This window comes from Sapajus apella, unplaced genomic scaffold (assembly GCF_009761245.1).
Source record: "Sapajus apella isolate SASKATOON/1434 unplaced genomic scaffold, GSC_monkey_1.0 scaffold13, whole genome shotgun sequence".
Lineage (NCBI taxonomy): Eukaryota > Metazoa > Chordata > Mammalia > Primates > Cebidae > Sapajus > Sapajus apella.
This window is the reverse complement of record NW_022436953.1, coordinates 13,598,513-13,626,357: the sequence shown is the minus strand read 5'-3', so window position 1 is coordinate 13,626,357 and position 27,845 is coordinate 13,598,513. Positions and strand designations below refer to the sequence as shown.

Sequence of the window (27,845 nt, the reverse complement as noted above, 5' to 3'; positions counted from 1 at the left end):
GGGTTTCACCATCTTGGCCAGGCTGGTCTTGAACTCCTGAACTCATGATCCACCCGCCTCGGATTCCCAAAGTGCTGGGATTACAGGCTTGAGCCAATATTGGCCGTTTCCACATCTTATTTGGAGAAATGTTTTTTCCAATTCTTTGCCCTTTTTGGATGAATCAATTGTCTTTTTATTTCATTGAAAGCATTATTTGTTTTGCAAATATATTCTTTCATCCTAAAAATTATCATTTCACTTTCTAGATGATGTCCTTTGAAGCACAAACGTATTTCACTTTGATAAATTCTAATGTACTTATTTTTTTCTTTTGTTGTGTTTTTGGTGTCATATGTAAGAAACTATTGCCTAATGCAACATCACAAAGATTTACACTTATGTTTTATTCCAATAATTTTATTGTTTTAGCTCTTAAATTCAGGTCTATGATCCATTTTGAATTTTGTGTATGGTGTGAGGTAGGGATCCAACCTCATTATTTTGTATGGAGGTATCCAGTTGTGTCAGCTCTATTTGTTGAAAAGACATTGAATTGTCTTGTGATCCTTGTTAAAAATTAGTTGACCATAAATGTGAGGAACTCTTTCTACACGCTCAACTCTATTCCACTCATCAGTAAGTCTATTCTTTGGTCAGTGCCATACTGCTTTGATTACTCTAGCTTTACAGTAAGATCTGAAATCAGGAAATGCAAGCTCTCCAATTTCATGCTTTTCAATATTGTTTTGGTTATTCTGGGTACCTTGCATTTTCATATGAATTATAGGATCAGTTTGTCAATTTCAGCAAAAAAAGAAAACTAGAACTTCCATAGGCCTTGCACTGAATCTGTAAATCAATCTGGAGGGTATGGCCATCTTAACAATATTAAGTCTTCCAATCCATGAGCATGAGATTTCTTTTCATCTATTTAGGTCTTCCTTAATTTATTTCAAAAGTATTTTGCATTAATAGTTTTCAGTGTACAAATCTTTCATCTTCTTGGTTAAATTTATTCCTAGGTATTTCATTCTTTTGGGTGCTATTGTACATGTAATTATTTTCATCTTACTTTGCCCAATCCATCAGAAGATTCACTATCTATGGCAGATACAGTCTTATGAAATATATTTCTGAAATATTAAGACTTGAAAGTTAAAATTACACCTTGGTCCAATGGGCTGCAGAATGGATGATGTGTTAGCATAGATGAAAATAACATTAATATCCTTGTACATCTCCATCAGAGCTCCTGGGTAACCAGGTGTATTGTCAATGGTCAATAATCTTTTTTAAAAAATTTTCTGAGGTCTCAGCAGGTTTAAAATAGTAAGCTATGCTATAAACAATAGGCTGTCATTCAGGCTTTATTGTTCCATTTACAGAGCACAGGCAGAGAAGATTTAGCATCATTCTTAAGGGCCTAGACTTTTCAGAATGGTAAATGAGCACTGGCTTCAACTTAAAGTCACCAGCTGCATTAGCCCATCGGCCCCTATTAAGATAGTCAGCCCAGCCTTTGAAGCTTTGAAGCCAAGCATTGACTTCTCTTCTCCATGACTTCTGCTCTAGCTATGAAAGTCCTGGATGGCATCTTCTTCCAATCGATGGTGGTTTCGTCTACTCTGAAAATCTGTTCCACCTTCACCGATTATTTTAGCTAGATCGCAATAATTTGCTACAGCTTCTACCTTAGCAACTGTTGCTTCACTTTATATTTTTGTTAGATGACTTCTTTTCCTAAACCTCATGAACCAAACTCTGCTAGCTTCCAACTTTTCTTCTGCAGCTTCCTCACCTCTCTCAGCCATCAGAATTGAATCGAGTTAGGGCCTTGCTCTGGATTAGGCTTCGGCTTAATGGAATGTTCTGGCTGGTTTCTATCCAGACTACTAGAAGCTTCTCCATATCACCCATAAGGCTGTTTCACTTTCATACTCATATGTTCACTACAGTAGCACTTTTAATTCCCTTCAAGAACTTTTCCTTTGCATTTACAACTTGGCTATTTGGCACAAGAGATCTAGCTTTCAGTCCATCCTGGTTTTTGACATGCCTTCCTCACTAAGCTTAACCATTTCTAGCTTTAAATTTAAAGTGAAATACATGTGACTCTTCATTTCACTTGAACACTTAGTGGCCATTGTAGGGTTATTAATTGGCCTAATTTCAGTATTGCTGTGTCTCAGGGAATAGGAAGGTCCCACAAGAGGGAGAGAGATTGGGCAACAGCAGGTCAGTGAAGCCATCAGAACACACACAACATTTATTAAGTTATGTGGGCATGATTTGTGATACCCTAAAACAATTACAATACTAACATCAAAGATTACAGATCCACAGATCACCGTAACATACAAAATTATAATAATAAAGTTTAAAATATTGCAAGAATTATCAAAATACAACACAGAAACATGAAGTGAACATATGCTGTTGGAAATATGATGACGGACTTGCTTGACACAGAGTTGCCACAAACCTTCAATTGCTAAAAAATGCAGTATCTGCAAAGTGCAGTAAACAAAGTATACCTGTACATAAGATGATGATATATGCAAACAGAAATGGTTTTCCTTCTTTCTTTCCAATCTGGATGTCTTTTATTTCTTTTTCTTATCTAACTGCCTAGATAGAACCTCTAGTACAATGCTGAGTATTAAGTCATGAAAGCTGACATCCTTATTTCTGATCTTAGGGGGAAAGCATTCAGTTTTTCACTATTACAAGTGCTATAAGCTGTGGGTTTGTCAAAAATGCTATTTATCAGGTTGAGAAAGTTACTCTAAAGTATTTTTATATTGCCATACTAACACTCTTTGAATCTTAGTAAAAACCAAGGCTAAAAAGGGATTTTGACTAAACTTTCTAGAATTACAGGACCCAATCTAAAACTGTAGACTTTTAATCCAGCTGAATGTATAGGTTAATTTCAAACCTACAATAAAAGTTTGATTTCCCTAACCCTGCAACTTGGCTTTTATCCAAGCAAATATCCTTTAAGTACTATCAGTGAAGAGTTTTAAAGTAAGTTCTGCCAAACCAATGTTGTTTCTTTCCTCCTAACAAGTGTACATTTTTTTCTAGAATGTGCACACTGTGTAAAAAAAGTATCTTCTTTTAAACAAGTATCTTAAAAGCACACAAAATAGGCAGTGAAAACCATTTCAGATAGGCTCTTCCTGCCAAGGAATCCTAAATTAGTCAGATGATGTACCAAGAGAACACTGCCTAGCCCACAGTCATAAAGATTTACTCTTAACGTTTTGTTCTAATACAAGGCAGACCAAAATCATCACTCTGTCAAAATATCCATGTAAAATGGGGACATGATATGCAGTACAGAAAAAAATAAAAAATGTTACATTCATTATGGCATCCAAACAATTAGAATAAACAGAACTAATACATCAAAAATTCTAACATGAAGAATTTGAAATTTTTTATGGTATTCTTGTCTACAAGTATAAATAAATCTTTTCCTTGTAAAAATGCTTACCATTTTCAAGTCATAGGATGAGAAAGGAATAAAGATCTCACAAGGAGAACATAAACTCCATCAGATAAACTGTTCTCCTTCACAAAATTACCTATCCTTATCTTAGTGTACTGTATGATATCTTAAAGGACTAAAAGAGTCCATACACTTCTAAAAAAGTAGGATAAACTCTGGCATGGTAAAAATCCTTTAAGATGTTCTCACTGATCAAGTTTTCTCATATAATTTATGTACATTTTAAGAATTCATTAAATTTTCTATTTGCCTGTTATAAAATCCTTTTATGTCTACTGAACTCTCTCAAGAGCATATCTTCATCACTTTTCACTGAAATCATTAAATGTAATAATACATTGATTATAAATCTACTATCACATATCATTTTTCATTCAATGAATTTTTACTAAATGGGTGCCATGTGCTAGGGTAAATAAGACAAAGTCCCTGCCTTCCTGAAACTTATATTTTAGTGAAAGAAGTCAGACAGCATAAATGAATAAATAATTCCGACAGATATAAATGTTAAGGTGACATAAAAAGTAATGTGATAGAGTATGACCAGGAGGTGAATATCATTCTCTAAGCAGATGACCTGAGAGTTGAGAACTAAATAATTAGATAAAGACCTATAGCAAGGGCTTTCCAAACAAAAGGAACAGCAAGTGCAAAAGCTGTAAGATGGAAATGATCATTCTGTGTTTAAGGAAAAGAAAGGAAGCAATGTCAGCAGGGCTACAGGAGATATGGGATAGAGTGGTACACTTTGTAGGCCACAGATTTTATCTAATTGTAGTGAGAAGCCAGTGAAGCATTGTAAACAGAGAAATGACTCAATTTGATATATTGTTTGAGAAGATCACTTTTTTTCCTTGCTGCAGTAAAGGCACTGAGAGAAGATCCTTTTTACAGCTATGTGAAGAATGAAATGTAAGGAGATATTTGTAGCAGCAATTAACAGAAAAGAATACTTATTCTTTACAGTGTTTCTTAGACCTTTGTTTTCCTTTCTGTTCCCAATTCTTTTTACTATATGGACTACTTCAAAAGCATTCAAACTAGTCTCCCTGCTTCTACAGCTAGATTGCACTTTTTTTTTTAAGGGTTTGGACATGCCAATCTCTTTGCTTCAAAAGCCTCAAAACTTCACCACTGCCAATAAAATAAAATCCAAATTCCTTGACATTCAGTAACATTCCACAGTCCAGTTCCAAACCACCTTTCCAGCCTCATCTTCCACTACTAATCTGATAGACTCTACTATTTAACTCAATATAGTCTACTCACTCCTACCTGAACATAGCTTATGATGCTACCTTCCTGCTTCCACAGTTCTACTCACATTGACTGCTTTCCTTATTCTTTTCTTATATTCAAATCCTCTCTCTTCTTCACGACTCAGTATACATTCTCCTTAATTACCCAGAGTAGAAAGTTGTGACTATGACCCATAGTATTTTATATCATGATCCAGTACACACAAGTTTCACAATTCCATATTTACTTCATGCAGTGCAGCACTTTGGTATTTTCTTCAATTTCTTTTTCAAAATGACTCGCTAAATGATCACACAGACCACTAATGACTTTCAATTTTCAGTATGAAAAATACTGTTAGTGTATCTTTCTAGACATTTGCTGGTCACTTAACTAGATGATGATACTGACAGATGAAATGTAAATACCAAACTACAATGACCTTAACCTTAAGAATAGAATAGGATATCTTGTACTTCATTTGATCTATCATGATGCTACACACAGTATTAACCGTTGCTGAAGAAAAAGATTGATATTAACCATAACTCTCATATTCATGATCAAAAATAATCATGATTAGAATTGTTTTGTGGTCATACTCATCTTGTTTCAAATTGTAACTGTGATGATAAAATGGCCAGTTTTTGACACTTTGACTCAACCTTTCTGCCTTTCTACCTTACAGAATTATCTAACAGCCTTGCATAGTGGAGGAACACAGTAAGAACTCTATAAATGCTAACTTTCATTTTTCCCTCAGAGGTATGTGAAAGTCCCTACATGGAAAACACCTATTACCATTCATTAGACATCTTCTTTTTTGTTAATAAATACCTAGTCACTTCTGCTCTGCCTAGGAAAACATTATTTGTCCAGTGTTCTTTCGCCTTTTTTAGCTTTGCCAAATTTCTAGTAAGGATAAGCCTTTTTGTTTTGATGGAACAAAAAGCTATTTAAGGTTAAATGGCCTCTCCTGTAGTCAGTACTAAGGTTCTTGACATCAGAGTCCTGTTAAAGTTGTTGATTTTTTTTTTTTTTTTTTAAAGACAGAGTCTTGCTCTGTTGCCCAGGTTGGAACGTGGTGGCGCAATCTTGGCTCACCAAAATTCCCAGGTTCAAGGTTCAAGCAATTCTTGTACCTCAGCGTCCCAAGAAGCTGGGATACTGGGATGCGCCACCATGCCCGGCTAAATTTTGTATTTTTAGTAGAGACAGGATTTTGCCTCATTGGGTGGCTCTTGAATTCCTGGCCTCAAGCAGTCTGCCTACCTTGGCCTCCCAAAGTGCTGGGATTACAGGCATGAGGCACCACGTCTGGCCAAAGTTGTTGATTCTTTCTAAAACATCATCAGCAAATTGAATTAAGAAAATGAAAAAACAATGAGGCAATCTAAAATCTATACTGATACTGTATTGATACTGCCTTCTCTGGCAAAGGACCCAACTTGTAAGATAAGCCAATGGGCAAAGTAAATTCTTAATTCTTTAATCTCAAAGTCTCATTAAGTTTACCGAAAGATGATTCACACAGGATCCTGAGGAATGCAGAACATCTGAAGTACTTTACTTCCCCCTCCATCTCTTAGGCCTATTATGACCTGTTGTGGCCCTAGAGGGCTAGGGTTGGTACACAGGTAACAAATGCTCTGAACCACCTAGAGCAGACTCAGTATAACAAACATGGATTTAGCCAGAAATCAGCTCCCAAGATTTATCCGAGAAAAAAATCTGAATTTTTCTATCAGTCCTGAAACTACCTAGAGCTCCCCAATGGGCTACAGGAATCATGGGATAATTGTGAATCAAAACAAACTACTCTGGGCCTGCCAAAACCCAATCTTCACCACTAGGTTTCCCTCTGAGATATGGTCATATAAATCTCAACATTTGGTGGCTATCATCTCCTCAAGGCCAAATGCCAGGGCTTTAACAATCTTAGGGCTTTGTTTGAGATAGCTATCTGGAATTACTTAGCCATTCACCAGCAATTAAAAACCCACTCCAAATTTCACTGCATTTGCTCCAATAAAAAAACACTAACTCAGAGCAACTTATATCCAAGATTTCAGAACCACACTGAAAAGGAAAAAAGCAATTTCTGACATGAATATGTTATATAAAGTGGCAAATTTTAAAGAATATTAATTACTTCAGGAATATCTTTTCAGAATGAAGACAAAACTAAATTGATCTTTTGATAGTGAGTTACTGTCTTCACATAACATCACACTCAAAAGTAGATCAAAGGTAAAGCCAAAATTCTATTTATTTTAAAGGATGGCAAAGCTAGATTAACTTTTCTTTCTTTAACACATCAAAAAAAAAAAAGAGGCCATGGTAAAAAGGACTATTAAACAGAACTAGATGGGAGCCTTAAGATGTAAAAACAATATAGGCTTAGATTTAAAAAATATTCCTGTACCACCTTCTTGCTAAAACACCTCCCCTATCCTATGTCTAGCAGTATTTTTGTTTTTGCCAGACCGCCACTGGTAACTTTTCAGAAGTGGGGTACAGATTATTATTCTAAAATTGAGTTTTACTTTTATTGATAAAAATTCCTTTTAAAAACAAAATATCTTGGAAAAGTTAATTCTATATCGCTTTTCAACGAAGACTCAGGGAATAGAGAGAGGGAGGGAGAAAAAGGAGTAAAGAGAGAAGGGAAGAAATAATTTGAGAAATAAACAATGTCTACCAGTCCTTTGGGCTAATAAAGAATATCTATTAGCCCTTCCAAGGCTATTATTAGAAGAGGATGAGGAAATCATGCCTTAACAGAAGTAAGGTAGGGTAAGAAACCAGTCTTAAAGTCTTATATCTAAGTAAATCAAATAGGAACAAACTACCTTTATTGGAGATGGTACACAGCCCAGGTAATAAAAACTACATGTGTTATACTTGTGCCACAGCTAGATGCTAGATTAAACAACTTACATGGCATACCAAAGTAATACTACGGGTATGCATGTATCGTCTGTGAGGGGTTTTAAAAAGGTTATCAGTAAGTCAAAATAATCTGCAAAATGCATTCAACAAAATCGAATCAAATATTTTTAAAGATCCATACCAAACAGTTACTAAAAAGGGTCTCTACTCCAGTGTTAATGGTGTTTGTGAGGTTTCCAATGAGGGTCCCCCACGGACCACATTCAAATGAAATAATTATAAAAGCCACATGTTTATCAATATTTACCCATGGGCCCAAAATATACTCTATGATCTAATTTAGAGTAAGTAAACTTCAATTTAAGGTTTTATTTTTAGGACCCTCAGAACTATCATTTCTTAATCTTCTTTGTAATGTTTGAAAGAGCCAGATATGTCCTACCTTTATCCATCCAGATCTTTAATAAACCAGAAATAAAAGGCAAAAAAGAGATTCTTTAAAACGAGGGAGTTTCTACCACTAACTGGCAAAATGTCTGACTAGACCGCTCAACTTTGAGCTCCAGTTTTATCCTTCACTCAGTATTACAGCCATTGTCTCCTGTTCACACATCAAACGCTAGGCATTGAGGATACAAAATTGAGCAAAACGGAATCTTTGCATTTGGGGCATAGTCATTTGGCAAAAAGAGACACATGAACAAATAATTACAATGCTACCTATTCAGTCTTACAACAGGAGACATGCATACAGCATTGTGCAAACAAAGTAGTAAAAGCCACTGAGTCTGCCTAAAAGACTATGCTAAGCCTTTTCCAGGGAATTTGACATTTAAACTTATTTTCAATGAGGCAGTGAGGCTAACCAATCTATTGTTCGTTAAAGGGCTGACAAAAAGTTGAAAGTCATGAAATCTTACTTGTCAAAAACAGCTGGTGCACATGACTTCAGTTTGTTATTCATTTAATCTCTCTCAGCTGGATGTGGTGGCTCACACCTGTAATCCCAGCATTTTGGGAGGCTAAGGCAAGCGGATCACAAGGGCAAGAGATTGAGAACATCCTGGCCAACATGGTGAAACCCCAGCTCTACTAAAATACAAAAAAATTGGCTAGGTGTGGTGGTGAGCACCTGTAGTCCCAGCTACTCGGAAGGCTGAGGCAGGAGAATTGCCTGAACCTGGGACATAGAGGTTGCAGTGAGCCGAGATTGTGCCACTGCATTCCAGCCTAGCAACAGAGCAAAACTCTGTCTCAAAAAAATAAAAATAAATAGAAATAAAAAATTTAATCTTTTTTTTTTTTTAAGACAGGGTCTGTCTCTATCACACAGGTTAGAGTACAGTGGCATGATGATGGCTCACTGCAACCTTGGAGCTCATGGGCTCAAGTGATCCTCTTTCCTTAGCCTCCAGAGTAGCTGGGACTGCATGCCACCACACCCAGCCAATTTTTTAAAAATTTTTTTGTAGAGATGGAGGGCGTCTCACTTTGCTGCCCAGGCTGGTCTTGAACTCTTTGCTTCATGCAATCCTCCCACCTGGGCCTTCAGCAGTGCTGGGATTACAAGCATGAGCCACCATGCCTGGCAGAGAGAGATTAATCTCTATACCAAAAGGAGAGTATTTTACTCCTACAATTCTTATGTTTTCTTCCAAACTTGTCCTCTTCTTATATTTCTTTTCTCAATTAATAATATCATCTAAGACTCAACTATCCATAGCTAGCTAATCACCAATTTCTATAGACTCCATTCCATACTCTCAACTTTGTCTACTTGTATCTCAATGGCCACCATCATCTCTTACCTAGATTACTGCAATAGCCTTCAAAAGGGTCTTTATGCCTCTGGTATCCCTTCTCCCAACCAACCAATTCTTCAAACTATAGCCAAAATGATATTTCCAAGACACAGGCTGATCATATGATAACCCACCTTAAAATTATGTAACTGCTCCATATGGGTCTCAGGAAAAATCTAAACTCTTTGGCCTGGTAGACAAGACTCTTCAACACCTGGCATGCTTTACCTTATGTTACAATCTTTTATATTCATACTGAACCTTTTGCAGTTTCCTCAGTATACACTGCTCACTCACCATCCTCTGTAGAACTTTCTAAGACTCCCTTTAAAAAGGAAATCAGGTGATCTTCCAAAATGATCTTTCAGTACCCTCTAGCACCTTCTGCTTCTCCATTACCATACTTACCACATTATATAGTACTTTAATAACCTGTCTCTCCCTTACAAAGTTCTGAATTCCTTAAGGACAAAAACTATCTCAAATATTCTTGTATTTCCTATGTAAAGCATTCTGCCTGCCTGGCACTGACATATAGCTCATGTTTGATAAATAGTTCTTGAAAACATGAATAAATGAATGAATGAACAAATTACAAAGAAAGAAAAATTCAATGCCCTCCAATCTGTGATGTTTATTACCTACTCTTTAGAAATCCTACCCTTTAGCAAAACCACATTTAAACCATCCGCTAGTAACAATTAGCTTGTTTTTAGAGACAGAAATAAAAGCTACACCTTAAACTCAAATTCAAATAAGCTTTGAAAATGTATTTACGTCTTCTAGTTTAGCTGGTATAAGCTTACTATTTAAGTCATTTTTTGGAAAAAAACACATATATATCAGACTCACAATAGGCTACACATCTGAAAAGTAAAATTACAACTATATAAATATGATTACATTATTTTCACAGGTAAAATGGTGAGTTTGCTTTTAAACATAAGTGAAAGCTGCACCTCATCACAGACTCACCGATTCTTTTCCAGCTCATTGTGAGTAGATCTAAAAGAAAAAAAAAAAAGCATTAGCCATGCTTTGTTGCTAAAGGCACAGAAAGACGAATTAGTTACTGCTGTCCCACACCCAGTGAATTTATTTAACAATAAAATATATGGTCAGGCTTCTACAAGCTCACTCATCAAGAGGAAATACTCTATATTCATTAGGATTGTTTACTCAAATATAGTATTTTCAGTTAACTCTAAATATTCTGAAACTGGAGTTTCAGTGTTATTTTAATAAAAGTCATAGTAGCACATGTTCTCCCTACTTCTGGCATCCTAGATTTTGTTGGTTATATAACAAAGTTTAAACATAATACTGTTTTTGTTTAAAAAGATGAAACAAGTGTGTGTACTTCTATGTCCTCCTCTATCTCCATCTACCCACTTCTAAACAGAGAAAAAAAAGTTTTGGGTAGCACAGAAGCTGAAAAAGGCTTGCCTTACTGCTAAGTGACACAGGCAAATCCAAGTCTTCCCACCTTATTTTGTGAAACAAAAACAAGAAAAAGTCATACATAAAGAAAAATATTAATATAAAGAAAAGATATATTAATAAAATCAAGAAACATGTTTTACAAGACTGAATAATTTGAAATGCTAGCAATGGTGGTTGTTTTGTTTTGGTGATTTTTTTTCATTTTGCTTCTCATTATTTGTTTCAAATGATACCATCCATTGAAGAAGCATAGCATCTGCTGAACAGTGGGTTAAGCAGTTAACATATTTTATCCCTAAAACAACCTTTGTTTTATAAACAACAATACTGAAGCTCAGAGAAGTCAAGCAATATACTCCTATCCCAAGAGTATGAAGTGGCAGCCATGATTTATACCTAGGTCTATCTTAACAACCTCAAAATCTTCACCATTCAGTGAGAGCAATACTGAATAGAGGGTAAGGGCACAGACTCTAAGCCCAAACTGCTTGAGTAAGTTTAAATACTGTAGGGCCTCAGTAAAGTCCCTTCATTTCTTTGTGCTTGGTTTCCTCACCTATGAAATAGGAAAAATAGCAGTATTTGCCTCATATGGTTGTTATAAGGGTTAACAAGTTTACACTGAATAGCAAAATATAATAAATTCTAAAGTTACCTACTATTAGTATTACATTATACTAGCTCCCTGGAATTAACACGTGTTACTTTTGCAATAACTTTACATTAAAAGCAACAGAAATTTTATGAAGGACAGTTTAAATTCCTGTCATTAGAACTAAAACTTTCATTATCTTGTAGATTCTGGTTAATGTCAAATGCTTAAAGAATATTGATTGCTTTAATCTGATTATTTCAATGGATATCTAATAATCAGATTCTCAACCCTTAAAATTAAGAGTGCTTTTGCTGGCCACGTAATTTGTGTAAATTTTACCCACTATCCCAAAGGCCAAAAGACTTCTTTGAGTTACTGTCTCCTGTCCACTTTTTGCTTCATGAGTAATTTCATAAAGTTCAAGAGATCTGAGATGAAAAAGACTGATGTTCATTTAAAAAATATTATCGTAACAAAAGGACTTCTCCCTTGAGGGAAGCAAAAAGAGTCTTAGGATGTTTCAGGAATCCAGGTAGAAGAAACTATAAAAGCCTAGTCAGAAATCCTAGTTTAACAGACTCAGAGCTCAAAATTCAATAAATTATAAGCACAGCCTTTATCACCACTAAAGTATTTATTTAAAGTTCTATTAATCTTTGTTTGAATTAAATGTTAAAGTAAATCAGTCAAGTCAGAAGAAGGAAAAGGCCTATTTAAAGAGGTTTAGAAGAAAATTTATCACTCAAAATTTAAATAAATCATCAATAATAAGATCCCCTACCCCTACTGGTGAGCAAGTTTTGGTTTAATTGCCTCTCCCTGAGAAGAAAACTAAAAACAAAATAAAACAAAAAGATAATGCACATATAACACACTACAGTAAGTAACAAATGAAAACATTAGAGAAGACTAGACTATTTACCATAAACTTATTCTAAACAGTCTGGCAATCCCACTTACAGCTATCAATGCAAGAGATAATATACTTGACAATAACCAATTGTTGAATTCCAATATTATATTGAACCTATTATCAAAGCTAGCTCCAAAAGAACATAATCTGACCCGCTGCTGTGAACAAAATTAAAACAGCAGGTTCTTCCTGCCTCTGTCAGACAGACATTTCTTATTTATCTTTTTTTAAAGAAAATGATAGCTAAGATTATGAAACTTTTCACCAAACCAGGAAATGCATGCCACATTTAATTATACCACCAGCAAAATTTAACAAGATTTTCAAATAACAAGAAGCACAAATGATCATAAATACACAAATTGTTAACATGTTGCCATGCTCTTCGAATTTTTTTAAAAAAAGCATCAACAATGTTTACTCCTGTTTTGATGGGTTTTTACCTGTAATATCAAGTCAACAAATAACCGAGTACCCTCAGTGTTCAAGGCTGTCTTACACTACAGGAAATCAAAGACAGTCTCCAGTTGGTAAATTAAGATATGTTTAGGAATAATTATAACTGAAGGCAAAATAAATATACAAAGAAAGGTACAAAGTATTGTGGGAGTTCAAAAGAGACAGTTTACTTTCAAATGGCACTGTAAAAAAAGCTTTAGAAAAAGGTGGCATTTGGTCTAAGACTTAAATGATAGGTGCATTTGCTACTAGTAGAATCTGAAACTGTAACTCTGGGGCAAGTTATTTAACCTCCCTGGTTTACAGTTTCCTCATCTGTAAAACTGGAGTATTACACATGCCTTGGCCAGGTTACTATGAGAATTAGAGAAAAATATGTAAAAGCATCTAGCTCATAATAAATATTTAATAGATGCTAGCTACTATTAGTATTTTTGTTATTTTTGAAAAAGACTAAAAATATACTGCCCAAAATGTTGTTAACTACTATATGGGACAAAAAATTGATAGGTTCTCAATAACACTTTGAATTATCCTGGAACTAATCAAGCAAACAACGACCATAATGATAGGTGACTGAAGCTACTTGATCATTTAGTCAGCTGTGAGGACAGTACAAGGTTTAGGTTTAGTATATCACAAAGAGAAAGATACCTAATTATATGTACACAGAGAAAGTAATCCAAACAGCACAGGCAATAAACAAGTAATTAAACATATCACACACTAGCACATTCAGAAATAGCCCCTTGGCTTCTCTGAGCTATGTGTCCAACCAGGCCCTTCCAATAATGTTCCATTGAACTATTCAATTACGATAAATTCCCTGTGTAAAGCTGAGATGTTCTGAATAACCCATCTGTGTAGCCCACTCTTCTTCTCCCAATAAAATGCACCTCCGAGAGCAAACACTAATGAACTGTCTTCCTTTCAGACCACTTTACCCTGAATACTTCCAAGGATAGAGAAAAAGAAATTTCTATCATTTTATTATGGAATCACAGGTAATCTTTTTCACAAACAGCATCCCTTTAAGAGAGATGTCCTAATATATTCCCTATTTGAATGGGAATCATTATCTGTGAACTGTGACTACCTTAACCAGATATGTGACTTTTCATTGACTACAACATAGTTTCATTGACTACAACATAGTTTCATTGACTACAACATAGCTTGAATATGTAAACTTGTGATTATTTAGGGTGTAGTTTGGTGGCAGTCAAAGAAATGGAGCGCGGAGTTGAAACTATACAAAATGGTACAGTTTGGCACAAGAGTAGTACCAACATGGAAAGAAAATTAAAACCCCCATTCCAGAATTTCAATACTCTCTTCTAGCAAAAGAAAAGACCTCTAACTTTGCTGAATTAACGAGCCAACCCCTACTTTAACATTTTCATTTCACCTACTTTTGAATCCTAAAGTGCCTCACACACATTGCCCTCCACACAATGAAAAGAACATATTCTATGAAGATAAATTATTACTGGTATCCTAAAGCTTACAATTCTTATACATTTACATATAGGGCAAGAAAAACAGAAAATTTTAGCTATAGTAGAGCAGGTATCTCCCAAGGATATACCAAAGGGTTGAGATTGAAAATATACTGGGATTAGTGGAGTAGTAAAAGTTCTATTTATATTTATTATTATTCTTCTTTTAAGATGGTAGTTTTGTGCATTTGTTTCCATCAAAAAGTACATCTCATTTTTAAAAACATTAAAGACAGTAAATTTGGAATGCTTTAAACTTTTAGAAGAAAATGCCTCATAAGAAATGTAATGCTTCTTCCTTAACAATAACAAAACCATTACCACCACAATAACTAAGCCCACAAAAAGCAAGTATCTAAACAGGATGCACAATAGTAACTACAATCAATAACCTTTTTTCTTAAAACTTACTTATCAAAGCTGGATATAAGTTTTTTTATTACTAAGTATTTCCACTTATAGGCATATACCAACCCAATATATGTATGTGTACATGTTCACCAAAGGACATACAAAAGAATGCTCATATAGAACTGTTCATACTAGCCCCAAACTGGAAACATTCATCAATAGTAGAATGGATAAACAAATTGTGAAATATTCATACAATAGTATACAGCAATGGGAATAAACTACAACTATTAGGCAATATAATATAATCCAAGTTATATTAGGCAATAACATGGATTAATCTACACAATTTCAACATAATGTTGAATGAAAAAAGCCAGACACACACAAAAAATACACACTACATAACTCCATTCACGTAAAGTTCAAAATTGGCAAAACTAAATTATGGTATAAAAAGTTGGAATTAAAAAAAAAAGTTGGAATTGCAGTTACCTTGGGGAAGGGGTGACAGTGACTGGAAAAATCAGGAGAGGGTCTTCTAAGATTTGTAATATTCTACTTCTTAGCTTTTGTAAAAATTCATTGAGCTATTCACAGGACTTGTATGCTTTTTTGTATGTATATTTTACTTTGGTAAACAGGAAGAAAACTTTTAATAGCATACAAACTGAATTCTTTAAAGATCAATTTTTACTTTAAATATAGCAAACACCCTAATGTAAGTCCTTGACAAATCTTTTGGCATACTACATAAATATCTCAAAGAAATGTGCTTTGTAAAGGATAATTTTTAACAAATCTAAAAGTACTGAAATCATAGAGTAAGGTCTCCAAGCACAGTGAAATTTAATTCGAAATCAGCAACAGTAAGCTAATTAGAAAAATTCCAATATTTGGAACATAAATCACAACTCAAAGAACAAACTTCAGAGAAATCAGAAAATATTCTGAACTTAATGACACAACATATCAAAAGTTGTTGAATGTAGCTAAAGCAGTGCTTAAACACAACTGTTTAGCTTTAAATCCTTCTGTTGGGAGGATAGTGTCCAAAATCAATGACCCATGATTCCACCTTAAGAAAGTAGAAAAAGGAACAAACTAAACTGAAAGAGTTGAGCAATGGTTCTCAATGGTGAGCAGTTTTGCCCACCAAGACATCTGACAATGTCTGGAGATATTCTGGTTATCACAACTAGGAGGCGGCTACTAGCATTCTGTGAGGAGATGCTACGGATGCTGCTCAACATCTTATGATGCACAAAGCAGAATTATCTGACCCCAAATGTCAAGAGTGCTAAGGCTGAGAAACTCTGAAGTAGAGAAATATAATAAAAACCAAAGACAGGAACGAAATTAATAGAAAATGAGAAATAGTGAATATCAGCAAAATCGAAAGCTGACTTAGGCCAGGCGCAGTGGCTCACGCCTGTAATCCCAGCACTTTGGGAGGCCAAGGCAGGTAGATCACCTAAGGTCAGGAGTTCAAGACCAGCCTGGCCAACATGGAGAAACCCCATGTCTACTAAAAATACAAAAAAAAAAAAATCAGCCAGGTGTGGTGGCGGGTGCCTGTAATCCCAGCAACTTGGGAGGCTAAGGCAGGAGAATCACTTGAACCCAGAAGGCAGAGGTTGCAGTGAGCCGAGATCACGCCATTGCACTCCAGCCTGGGCAATAAGAGCAAAACTGTCCCTTCACAAAAAAAAAGAGCTAACTTAAAAAAAAAATCAATATATTGATAAACTACCTCTAAGGCTGATAAAGAATAAAAGACAAAATTTACAATACAAAAATAGTATCAAGAGTGTGCATCATTAGAGATTCTACATACATCATACATTAAAAAGATAAGAGATTATGAAAAACTTTATGCCAGTAATTGCCCACATCATCTAAATTTGATAACTTAGATGCTATGAACAAATTTAATGAAATATATAAATGATCAAAACTGACCCAAGAAGAAACAGAAACTGTGAATTGCCTTTCATCTGTTAAAGAGATTGAATTCATAATAAAACAAAAACAAAAACAACAACAACAAAAAAAACAACCTTCCTACAAAGAAAACTCCAGGCCTGTAAGTTCATTCGCAAATTTTACCAGGCACTTAAGGAATAAATAAAACCAATCCTACCTAAAATCCGTGAAAAAATAAAGATACAGGAAACACTCTCCAAATCATTTTATGAGACCAGTATTAAGCTGATACCAAAACGTTACAAAGAAATTACATAGAAAACAAACAAAAAACAAAGACTAACATCTCTCATGAACATAGACACAAAAATTCTAACAAAATGTTACCAAATTGAACCCAATATTATAGAAAGTACCCTAGTTCCCAGGACAGAATTCTAAAACCTTGAAATTTTCTGAGTAATTAGGAGTATCTTCATTATTCATGGTGGGCCTTTGGACCACACCTGAGTTTATGCTAAACAGAGATAACTCAGAACAGGGGCTGGTCACATCAGGAAGACCAACCATGTGATTAGAAGTTTCGGGCTTTGAGTCACTGATACTGGCCCAACCACCATGGAGAGAAGTACTGGGGACTGACAATCATATAACCAATGATTCAATCATGCTTATGTAATAATACTCCAATAAAAACTCTGGAGCCTGAAACTTGGGTAAGCTTCTTGGTTGGTAAACACATCAATGTGCCAGGAGGGTAATGCATCCTGATTCCATGGAAACAGCACAGAAGCTGTATGTCCAGGTTCTTCCCAGACCTCACTCTCTGTGTCTCTGCATTTGGATGGTCCTGATCTATACTATTTATAATAAAATTTCTAATTATAAGCATAGCAACTGGGCATGGTAGCACATGCCTGTATTCTTAGCTACTTGAGAGGCTGAGGCAGAAGCACTGCCTTGAGCCCAGGAGTTTGAGGTTGCAGTGAGCTGTGTTCTTACCCCTGCACTCTACTCATACAGCAGTTTCCTGAGTTATAAGTAGTTCTAGCAAATTATCAAACCTGAAGGTTTTTTGTAGGTGACTAATAATAAACAGTACTACAAAGTGTTTAATTTGGAAACATTATTCCTTTGGGGAACATCTGCTCTCATGTACTTCTTTAAAAATCTTCATTTCTGACATGATTAATCTGCTGAGTAAAAGACACTACAATTCTCATCTTCTATGGCAAGAAAAGCTTCTTATTTAGAAATATGAAGGCAGACAACAGAAGAAGCTGTTAAATTATTGCAAGTGGTAGCCTGTAGGAAACAGAAATTGGATGGAGAGAGATGGCACACGGAGATGTTATTTTTCTTTATAAGCTATTTAGTATTAACTTTTTAAACTCTATACATATGTTACTTTTGTAAAATGTTAAGAATTTAAAATAACTAGTTCACCTTGTAGCAGTAGAAATTAAGAAGCATCTTACACATTCTAAAGTTAAACATTATTTGTAAAATAGTACTTCTTAGGTAAGGGAGCAACACTAGAAACTACAGAGAATTTTGAAGGTTAAAATAACTGCTCTCAAACATATTCTCAAAGTTAAAAAAGACATTAAGATAAACCACTAATTATCTAGACTACTTCACTGGTTAACAACAAATTCTATTACAGAGCAATATTCTAAAAAAAACCTTTAAAAGCAGAGAAAATATCAGCAATTTCCTAACTCACCTGACTTCCAAATGGTAATTATTTTAAGAAAGAATCAGGCATGAAATAAACATTCAGTAAATAATTGTTGGGGGAAAATATGAATGGTACCATAGACGTATGACACCTGCATCTATGGGGAGGAGCTGAGTATATTAATACTAACATAAAAATTCGGAGGAACTTCAAAAAATAGGCTTGATATTATGGGTAATGCTGTTAATTATGGCACCATTGACTGTAGAAAAAATAAAAACTAACAAAAAACTGCATGTTTACATTTCATCAGCACTATAAGATTAGACTAAAAATGGGATCTGGAAATATACTTTGTCAAAGCACACCATCAAACCTTTTTGATTAGATTAGTATATAGAAATCAGTTCACACTGAAGAAATGACAAAAAATCATGCTATATTCAAAAGGAGGCAATGTTGTTTTATTTGTAAGGAAAAGTCCAGAAGACAAAGCTTTCTTCCGGTCAACAGTATTGCCTGATTACAATGATGCATATATTGCTTAAAATCCAGCTTGACAATAAAGTCAACAACCATCCATAGCTATAAGGCTTAAGCAATCACCATCTCTAAGCCACATGTGCCTTAATCATAAAATAAGTGATAATATTTTGTCTGCATAAAACATAGAACTATACTGATGAATTCCCTTTCCACATTTTGTGATCTTCTACATCATATATTCAATATTTGGATGAAAATGCCTTTCATCGATAGGAACAAAAACAGCTGTCCTACTGACTTACAAGGCATGATCATACAAGTCTCCTTCAAATAATACTTGTGTAGAGCAATATAACCTTAAGAAACCCAGCAATAGCAAACTTACACTTCAAGGAAGCATTTAAAGGAAAGCCTGAGTTTTTTTAGTGTAAGGCATATAAGTACTTGTTGGAAATTTTTCATTTAACTCAATTTTGGTAGAAGACAGACTATCACAAAACACATTGCACTGAATATGTTAATCACTCAAAATGCAGAAAATACTGAAGAATAATAACAACATCATAAACTCCTACTAATCTACATTTTTGTCCTGAAACTTTGGGAGTTTTCCATGGGACAAAGATCCAGAAACTCGCTAGGCGCGGTGGCTCATGCCTGTAATCCTAGCACTTTGGGAGGCTGAGGTGGGTGGATCACCTGAGGTCAGGAATTCAAGACCAGCCTGGCCATCATGGTGAAACCTCATCTTAAAAAAAAAAAAAAAAAGAAAGAAAAATTCTGTTCAAGATCCAGAAATAAAAAAATGTTAAAAACACAGAACTGTAGAAAGAAATTACACAAAAATAAAAATAAGCCTTTATCCAATTCTTCTTTGAACAAACAGGTTCATGTAGAATAAAGAGAAGATAAGGCATCTTAAATTACTACTGAAAAAAAAAATCCTTTGTAACTATCCTAGGAAAACAATTCACCACCATCCCTCCCCGAGAAAAACTAAAAATCTATGAAGATAGCTGAAAAGGATGTAAAGCTGAAACTATAACAATACAATAATTCTATCTAAAATAAGACTAAAACATTTCTTTATTCTAAAAAGAAAAATTAAACTAAAGCCTTATAAGCAACAGTAAAGTTGTTTTTTAGTGCCCTCAATCTTAGAAGATGGAACTGAAATACTGCTGTTATGAGATTCTTTAGTATCCACAGGACACTAAAGAGAAGAAATATATCAACTTGAAATTAAAGCATAAATTGGCTATTTACTACTTCCCAGATTACCTTAAAACAATGCAATTACTACGTACATGTCACAGGCTCATGTGAATATTTATTGCCAATATTTGACAGACTTCTGGTTCTTTCAATATGCAAGTTTTGATATTACTTTATTTTCACAACATAGGATGACACTGAATGTTCTTCAAAATTAAGTGTAGCATTCGGTAGCCTACCTGTTTAAAAGAATTGACAGCTTCGAGATTTTTATTCTTTAAATACTACATATTATTTTTCCAAATGTATCATTAACAACCCTTGGAACACAAAGCAAATAGAGTTTGCCAAAGCAAGGGCTCCATTATCCTTCCTTCCAGTCTAATATGGTACTCAGCACAAAAAAGAAACTCAATTTAAGACAGTCTACTTGGAGTTTGAAAACCTTCAATTCTTTAAGAAACACATACTATGTACAGGGTACTGTAATAAGTACTAGGGATAAATGTTTAAGCAGAAGAGACTCAATCCCTGCTCGCCTCACGAGGTTTTCAGTCCAATGAATAGGATACGAATTTAAGAAACAATTGGGTAACTGTATTTCTAGAAATGTGATGAACACTATGAAGGAAAAGTAGGGGTGCTATGATGTATGTGAAGACTTGATCTACTATGGCATATGAGGAAACATTCCTGAGGAACTTAACGACTGGGTTGAAAGAAGAATGTTATTAGAGATAACTTGGCAAAGGGGGAGGAAAAATGATTCCCCCAGGGAACAGAATGTGTGCAAAGAACTTGAGGTGGAAGAAAATACGGTGTATTGAAGGAATTGAAAGAAGCCAGCCAATATAATTCATAAGACTGTTGGGTGAGGGGGTGGGGGGCAAAAAAAAAAAAAAAAAAAAAAGACCGTGGTTGCAGGGACACCAGGTAGGAGGTTACTGCAGTTGTCCAGGTGAGAGATGATGGTAGCTGAGATCAGGAGCATAGTAATGAAGGTAACAGGAAAGAAGGCAGACTGAAGAGATATTTAGGAAGAAATCAGCGTTACCCTGCAGCCATGGCTTACTTAGTAGAGTTTTAAGAATGACCGACCTTGAGATTTTTCAGCTGTGATACCAAACAGTAAAGAAGCTGAGAATTTGAGCTTATCTGATGCTCCCCAAAGAGCCAGAGAGCTACTATAGCCACATTCTCTAACAGTAGAAACATCTTAGCAATGTTGATTTTTGGAAGTGTGCCAGAAGGCTGTGACCAAGACCACAGTAAAATAAAGCATTTATCTTAAAAATAGTTATATATCATCGGTCCCACTTCCAACTGTCAGGAGGATCCCAAATGACAAAATTACTGGTATTTGCAAGGAACATATTTGTAATATCACATTGTATCATTTATTTTCTCTTCTTTGTACTTCTGTGATAATAAGATTTTAAGGCCTAGGGGAAAGGGAAATAGGAATTTATAATATTATGAGTTAAGTTCCAGCATAGATTTATAAAGCAACTTTTTTTTTTTTTTTTTTTTTTTTTTTTGTTGGGGTTTCCCTCTGTCGCCTAGGCTGGGGTGCAGTGGCACAATCTCAGCTCACTACAACCTCCACCTCCCAAGTTCCAACAATTATCCTGCCTCAGCCTCCCAAATAGCAGAGATTACAGGCACACACCACCATGCCCAGCTAATTTCTGAATTTTTGGCAGAGACAGGGTTTCATCATGTTGGCCACACTAGTCTCAAACTACTGACCTCAGGTGATCCACCCACCTCAGCCTCCCAAAGTGCTGGAATTACAGGTGTGAGCCACTGTGCCTGGCCTAACATAACATTTTTATCAGGTATATTATACTACCTGAGAATATCGGGGGAAAATAGTCAATCACCATTATATCTTAAAGATGCTAGGATGTCAGAGAAACAAATGTCATTTTATAACATACATCAATGTGCAAGGTGTACAGTAATAACAGCAGCTTCTACACTAGTAGCTTTTTAATCAGGAAAAAATAAAACATACATACTTATCAACTCTATTCCTTTCCTTGTTTCAGATGATGAACACATGGAAATTTCTGTAAGACTTCTTTCTGCTTTATGTAACCAGTATAATAAAATCTCTATTAAAATCCAACAGTAAACTTAAAATTAAGATACCTACAGTGTCATCTTATAAATTTAACAATACTTCTGTCCAAATACTGCAGTATTGGAATTTCTACCTCAGCTCTCCTTACTTCCATGAAGCAGGCATTTTAAACAAGTGCCTAAGGAGAAATAATTTCTACTGTTTCAATTTGACATACTAGTTCTCTTTCACAGGCCCTAGCCTAAACCCCAAATATTGGTGGATCTTTAGATCTTTCTTTGTTGCTACTTATATTCCCATAAAAATACCTTCCTCTGTTCTAGGTGGTCCAATGTACACATATTCTCTTTTGGGTACTATCAGAACAATATGGCAGGCTTGCAGTTTTACAAATTTTCTGACATGCTATGCTAAAATACAGCAATTAGCACTGTGGTTCCACACATAATATTAGAATCCTAACAGAAACACTAATATGAAAGAGAAACATCACAAATTCCAAGCTGAGCAAAGTGTAAGTCAACAGATGACTAAGAGTTTCTTATTAATGACCTGTAACATAATTGATAAAAACTTAGGAATGTGCATTTATGCCTCTATAATCCTTGAGTTCCTAAAAGTGTCACATCTGCAATGATGGGGAGATACACTAAATTACTCATATAATAACCGATCTCTAAAACCGTCAATAAATCAGAGTCACAGAAGTTCAGAGGAATGAGGGACCTTGGTTAGAATCTAATACATCTCATTTTACAGATGAAAACAGTATGGATGGGAAATGTACTGAAGTTATATACCTAATTTCTACAAAACAGGAAAGGCTTAAATACTTGCAGCATGCCAGAACCCAGGTCTGGTTTCCTATGTGTACTCTTCCCATGTCTCCAAGTTGAAAAAAAATAAAGTTTTTTAATCTACATGGTTTGAAAGATTATAGGTCTTAATGGTTGATAGCTTGAAACATTGAAACTGTAAGGACAAGAAAAGTACATTTTTAAAAATGCTGTACATCATACTACATATCTTCATCTCAAATACACCAAATACAACAAAACCTCTAGACGCACACACAACACGTATAGTACATTAAGCTTACAGTTAATTATTTTTATAATTTAAGAAATTAAGTTTAAAAAATATACAACAGTCTTAATGAAAAGAAGCTAAAAAAGGAAACACACAGCTCTACAGAGAAGTCAAAGGGAGAAAAGTGAATCCTACTTTTTCCTCAGTGATGTCTGAAACAGAGTGGGAAGATCCAACCTGATGAGCTCTAACTGTTATCTATAGAGGCCTCAGGTTTTCTGCATCAAGAGCCCCATTCCCTCCCAACCTGTCTCCCCAGATGACTAACCAAGCACCTGACTGAAGCTCCCCAAAGCCTTCAGGGAAATTTAGTTACCCAGGGATTGCTCTGTCCTCCCCAAAATGAATGTTTATAATATTCTCTAGGCAATATTTCCCTAGAAATAAAGGTCTCATTTAATTCCCCTTATCAGTGAAAAAGGCAGCCATCTGTTAATCCTCTGTTATTCACTGGCTCCCTAGAATAAAAACACTGAAGAGAGAGCCAGACACTACCCAAGGTTTTCAAAAATGGAAGTCAACTACTTCTTAGTATATTAATTTTTTTCTCTTTTTGAGACAAGGTTTCACTATGTCATCCATGTTAGTCTTGAACTCCTAAGCTCAAGCAATCCTTCCACCTCAGCCTCCCAAAGTGCTGGAATTACAGGTGCAAGCCACTAGGCTCAGACTATCTGAGTACATCTGGACAAGTATATTCTAAAGGATCTATTCTGCTTGAAAGATAAGCAGATTTTTTTTTTCCATTTTTGCTTTAAGAGCCCACCAATCAACCTAATCTTATCATTTAAAGAAACAAAACTTTTACAGCATGGTCTTCCCTTTCCTCCTTGAACAACAAATCACCACACCTGCTCACTACCAATTCTACCTGAATATTTTTATTACTTTAACAAAGCCCTTGATTGTGCTTTATACACTGCCAAACCTATTTCTGATTTTTAAAAAAAATCTTCTTGGACTGTCCTAAACTTGGCCAGAATATTGAAAGCCAGCCAACGATTACTTTTAGCAGGTGGTTGCCTGCATGGACACAAGCTGTCAGGTCTCACAATTGACTGTCCTCTCAGTCATAGACCTCACCATTTCAACAACCCCAGCAAGAACCTCTTTGGTTGTCTTTCCAGATTCTATTCCTTCCCTTCCATGCAAAACCAGGTTATGATTCCCAGACTTTATTTTAAAGGAGGCAAATCCCTAGGGTAAGTGGTAAAGGAACCCAACAAGTACTGCTCCTCCAGACTTGGGATTACAGGAGGAATGTGCTCCTTCCCTCCAGTTCCCTCTTCTAAGCGTTCCCAGCTTGCTACCTGTTGGCAGTGCTGGTGTTGCTGCTCCCGCTGCTGTGTTTCTGTGCCCGGCTCAACCTCCGTGGGGGCTTTGAATGCTGCAGTCGGGGGCTCGGCATGGAGGCAAATGAAGACGCGTAGCCATGTTCACACTCTGAAGAGAGCAAGAAAAAAATGTATGTTAAGAAGAATATAGTACCCAAATCCATTGAACCACAAATCCGAGGTCTTCACAGAAACAGGTTTTCGAAAGCAGGAAAAGAGGTAAAACGTTTCCACTCTTTTTGATTAGAAGATTGATGTCCCTCACCTGGACATCAATACTGTGGCATCCCACCAGCTGGAAGGTGTTTTGATAACTCCTTTAATCCAAATAATTTCTTACTCCTTCCCCAAATCCTTCTCTCCCAAGGAGTTTTTTGTTGTTGTTGTTGTTGTTTGGAATTTCAGATGCTTTAGGAGAAAACGTTTTTGACCAGTTACCATTCATTGATTTCACTTGCCTCAAAATTCCCCTTTACCTTCAACTCTAATGAGTCTCTTTTTAAGCACAATATTTTTGTATACTTTAAACAGTCTTAAAAGGACATTTTCTCTCTTAACACCACAATCCCCGAGATCCCGCTCTTCCTGCCCCATCTCTACAGCCCCTTGGGCTGCCATCCCGAAAGGGACGCCATCTCATCACCCCGCAGATCCTCAAATGCCTCTTCTCTACGCTTAGAGGCCTCTGCCCACTCTCCACCCGCTTTCCCCCTCTAGGTGTTCTCCCGGCCTCCTCTCCTCCCCAGAGCCTCCCAGCACTCGCGTTCCTCTCACCTCCCAGCACCCACTCCAGAACCGGGGCCCTCCCGTCTTCACTGTCACCTTCTCACCAGCCCCGACAGCCCCGTCTCCAACTCCCCTCCACCCGCTCCTTCCCGCTCCCCCCCGCTCCCCGCACACCCACAGCCCCATCCTCCGTGCGCACCCAGGCACCTTCCCAGCACCTGCGCGACCTCTCACACACGCCTCCACTCACGATCTCAGCACACACACCTCGCCACGCGTACCTCTTCCCGCGCGCGCGCGCGCAAGCCCCCCCCACGCGCCCACCCCTCCCGCACACCCTCCCTCCCACGCGTGCCCGTCCTCACGCGCACGACCCTCCCCCCACACGCCTCTCCTCGCACACGCGCGGACCCCGCTCCCCACACGCCCCTCTGCTCACACACGTGCTCCCCTCCCCTCACTCGCCCCTCCCCACACACGCACGCCCCTCCCCTCACACAGGCGCATGCTCCTCCCCTCAAATGCGCTCACCCCTCCCGACACGCGAGGATGCCCCCTCCACACGCGTGCTCCCCTCCCTTCACACGCGTGTTCTCCTCCCCTCACATGCCCCACGCCTCACACCCGCGGGCCCTTCCCTGCACAAGCCCCTCCCCGCACAAGCCCCTCCCCTCACACGCGCACTCCTCTCTCCTCACACATACGCGTGCCTCCCTCACACGCGCGCAACCCTCCCTCAGACGCCCCTCCCTTTACACTCGCACGCCTCTCCCCTCACACGAGCGCTCCCCTCCCACGCCCCTCCCCTCACACGCGCGTACGCCCCTCCCCTCACACGCCCCTCCCCTCACACACACGCGCGCACCCCTCCCCTCATGCGCGCACCTCACACGCTTGCCCTCCCTCACTGGCTGCACCGCACTCCCCACAAAGATTAGTAGCTCGCGGGCTCACGCAGCGGCGCCCAGCCATTACCCCGCTCCCGGCGCTCCAAAAACTCGGCAGCCTCCAACAGACGCTGCACGTTGATCATCCGCACCCGCTCCATGGGCACCGCGGGTGGTGACCGGCGCCTCTCCGCACTCCCTTCGCAGGCCAACAGGAGGCGCCGTCCCGGAACACGTGCGGCGGGCGGGCGGGCCAGCCCGGCCGCGGTTCGGCGCGCTCTCCGCCGCCCCCGCCGCCCCAGCCGCGCCCGCCGTGCCGCGGGCAGCCCGCGCGTGGTTTGTTTACCTCTCCGCGCGAGCACGGAGGAGGGGCGGGAGCAGCGCCAAGGCCCGCCCCCTCCCGCCCCTGCCTCTGCCCCCTGGGAAATGTAGTCCGGCCCCTGCCCGCGGCTGCCGGGAATCGTAGTGCGCACGCCGCTTCAGGGCGCCTGCGTTCCTCACGATTCGCAAAGGCCGTCGGAAGGTGTAATTTCGCTGGGTTTCCTTTCCTGTCGCTAGGGAAGACTAAGAAGTTGCGGGGCTTTGCTTCTGGAAGGGAAGGATTTTATTTTTTCTCTCCAGACACGTTGTAGGAATGGGAAGGACTTGAGCGAGCGGATTTTTTTTTACGCCTCCAGACGCGATGTAGGAATGGGAAGGGTTTGAGCGAGCTGGGAGTCTACTCCCGGGAAAACTTGCTTCTCAGCGACTCCCTGTGGGTGCCCAGGGGCTGAGGCATTCCTTATTCGAAGTGTCATGTTCCAGTCCTCTATCTCCTACTTTCTCTTGTTACTTATGTGCCTCAGTTTCCTCATCTGCAAAATGAGAAGAGTAACACACCTGCACCAACAGCACACACAGAAACTGGAAAAGCCAAAATTGCTGTTCAAAAACGAGGGATGACTTCATCAGAGAGAGTTTCCATGAGGCCGTTCTTCCACTTCAGCTTCCACACAGACAAGTCGTTACTTTTTTTCTTTAATCCTGTTTAAAACTTTCTCCTCCCTCAGTCCCTCACAACTGCTTTTAGACGCCAGAAAATTCTCCCTGGCGCTGCAAGGGAAGGATATATTTCATTGGTTAAGAGTTGGTGCCAGAGTTACACGGAATTTGGTTCAAATCCTGACTCTGCTACTTATACCGACTGTGTGAACTCTTCCAGCCTCATTTTCCTCATGTATACTGTGGATATGATCATATCCACGGCCTTCAGGGTGTGCCATGTGCCAGGCACTGTACTAGACTTAGTGTGCATGGCAATGAGAAGAAAAGGTGAAACCTGCTCTCGAGGTTCGTGTATTCAGTAGTGCTTTTTGGGAAGACTAAATGCAGTAATTCCAGCACTTCGTATATACTAGGCACTCAGTAAATAGAAGTGATGATAGTGTTTTCTCTTATGCTGTCCTCTGTAGCTAAAAAGGGTAAAGTTAGCTAAAGGGAGCAAGAGACCACTTTAAAAGACTACCACTGGCCAGGCACAGTAGCTCACGCCTGTAATCCCAGCACTTCGGGAGGCCGAGGCAAGTGGAACACCTGAGGTCAGGAGTTCAAGACCAGCTTGGCCAACATGGTGAAACCCCGTCTCTACTAAAAATACAAAAATTAGGTGGGCGTGGTGGTGCATGCCTGTAATCCCAGCTACTCGGGAAGCTGAGGCAGGAGAATCACTTGAACCCAAGAGGCAGAG

General features: G+C 37.9%; 1 protein-coding gene across 5 annotated transcripts in view; it reads right to left on the bottom strand.

Annotated features, from left to right (window-relative positions):
* The window catches only part of MXI1 (MAX interactor 1, dimerization protein), a 75,835-nt gene that overhangs the window by 30,053 nt on the left and 17,937 nt on the right, over positions 1-27,845 (bottom strand). For 4 of the 5 annotated variants that reach the window (XM_032281581.1, XM_032281582.1, XM_032281584.1 and 1 more), the window contains exons 2-3: positions 24,483-24,615; positions 10,405-10,434 (exon numbers count right to left, since the gene is read on the bottom strand). In XM_032281581.1, coding sequence (XP_032137472.1) covers positions 10,405-10,434; positions 24,483-24,615 — 163 coding nt within the window. Of the gene's footprint in view, positions 1-10,404; positions 10,435-24,482; positions 24,616-26,207; positions 26,462-27,845 lie in introns of those variants that run through there. The other variant, XM_032281583.1, reaches the window with a different exon arrangement.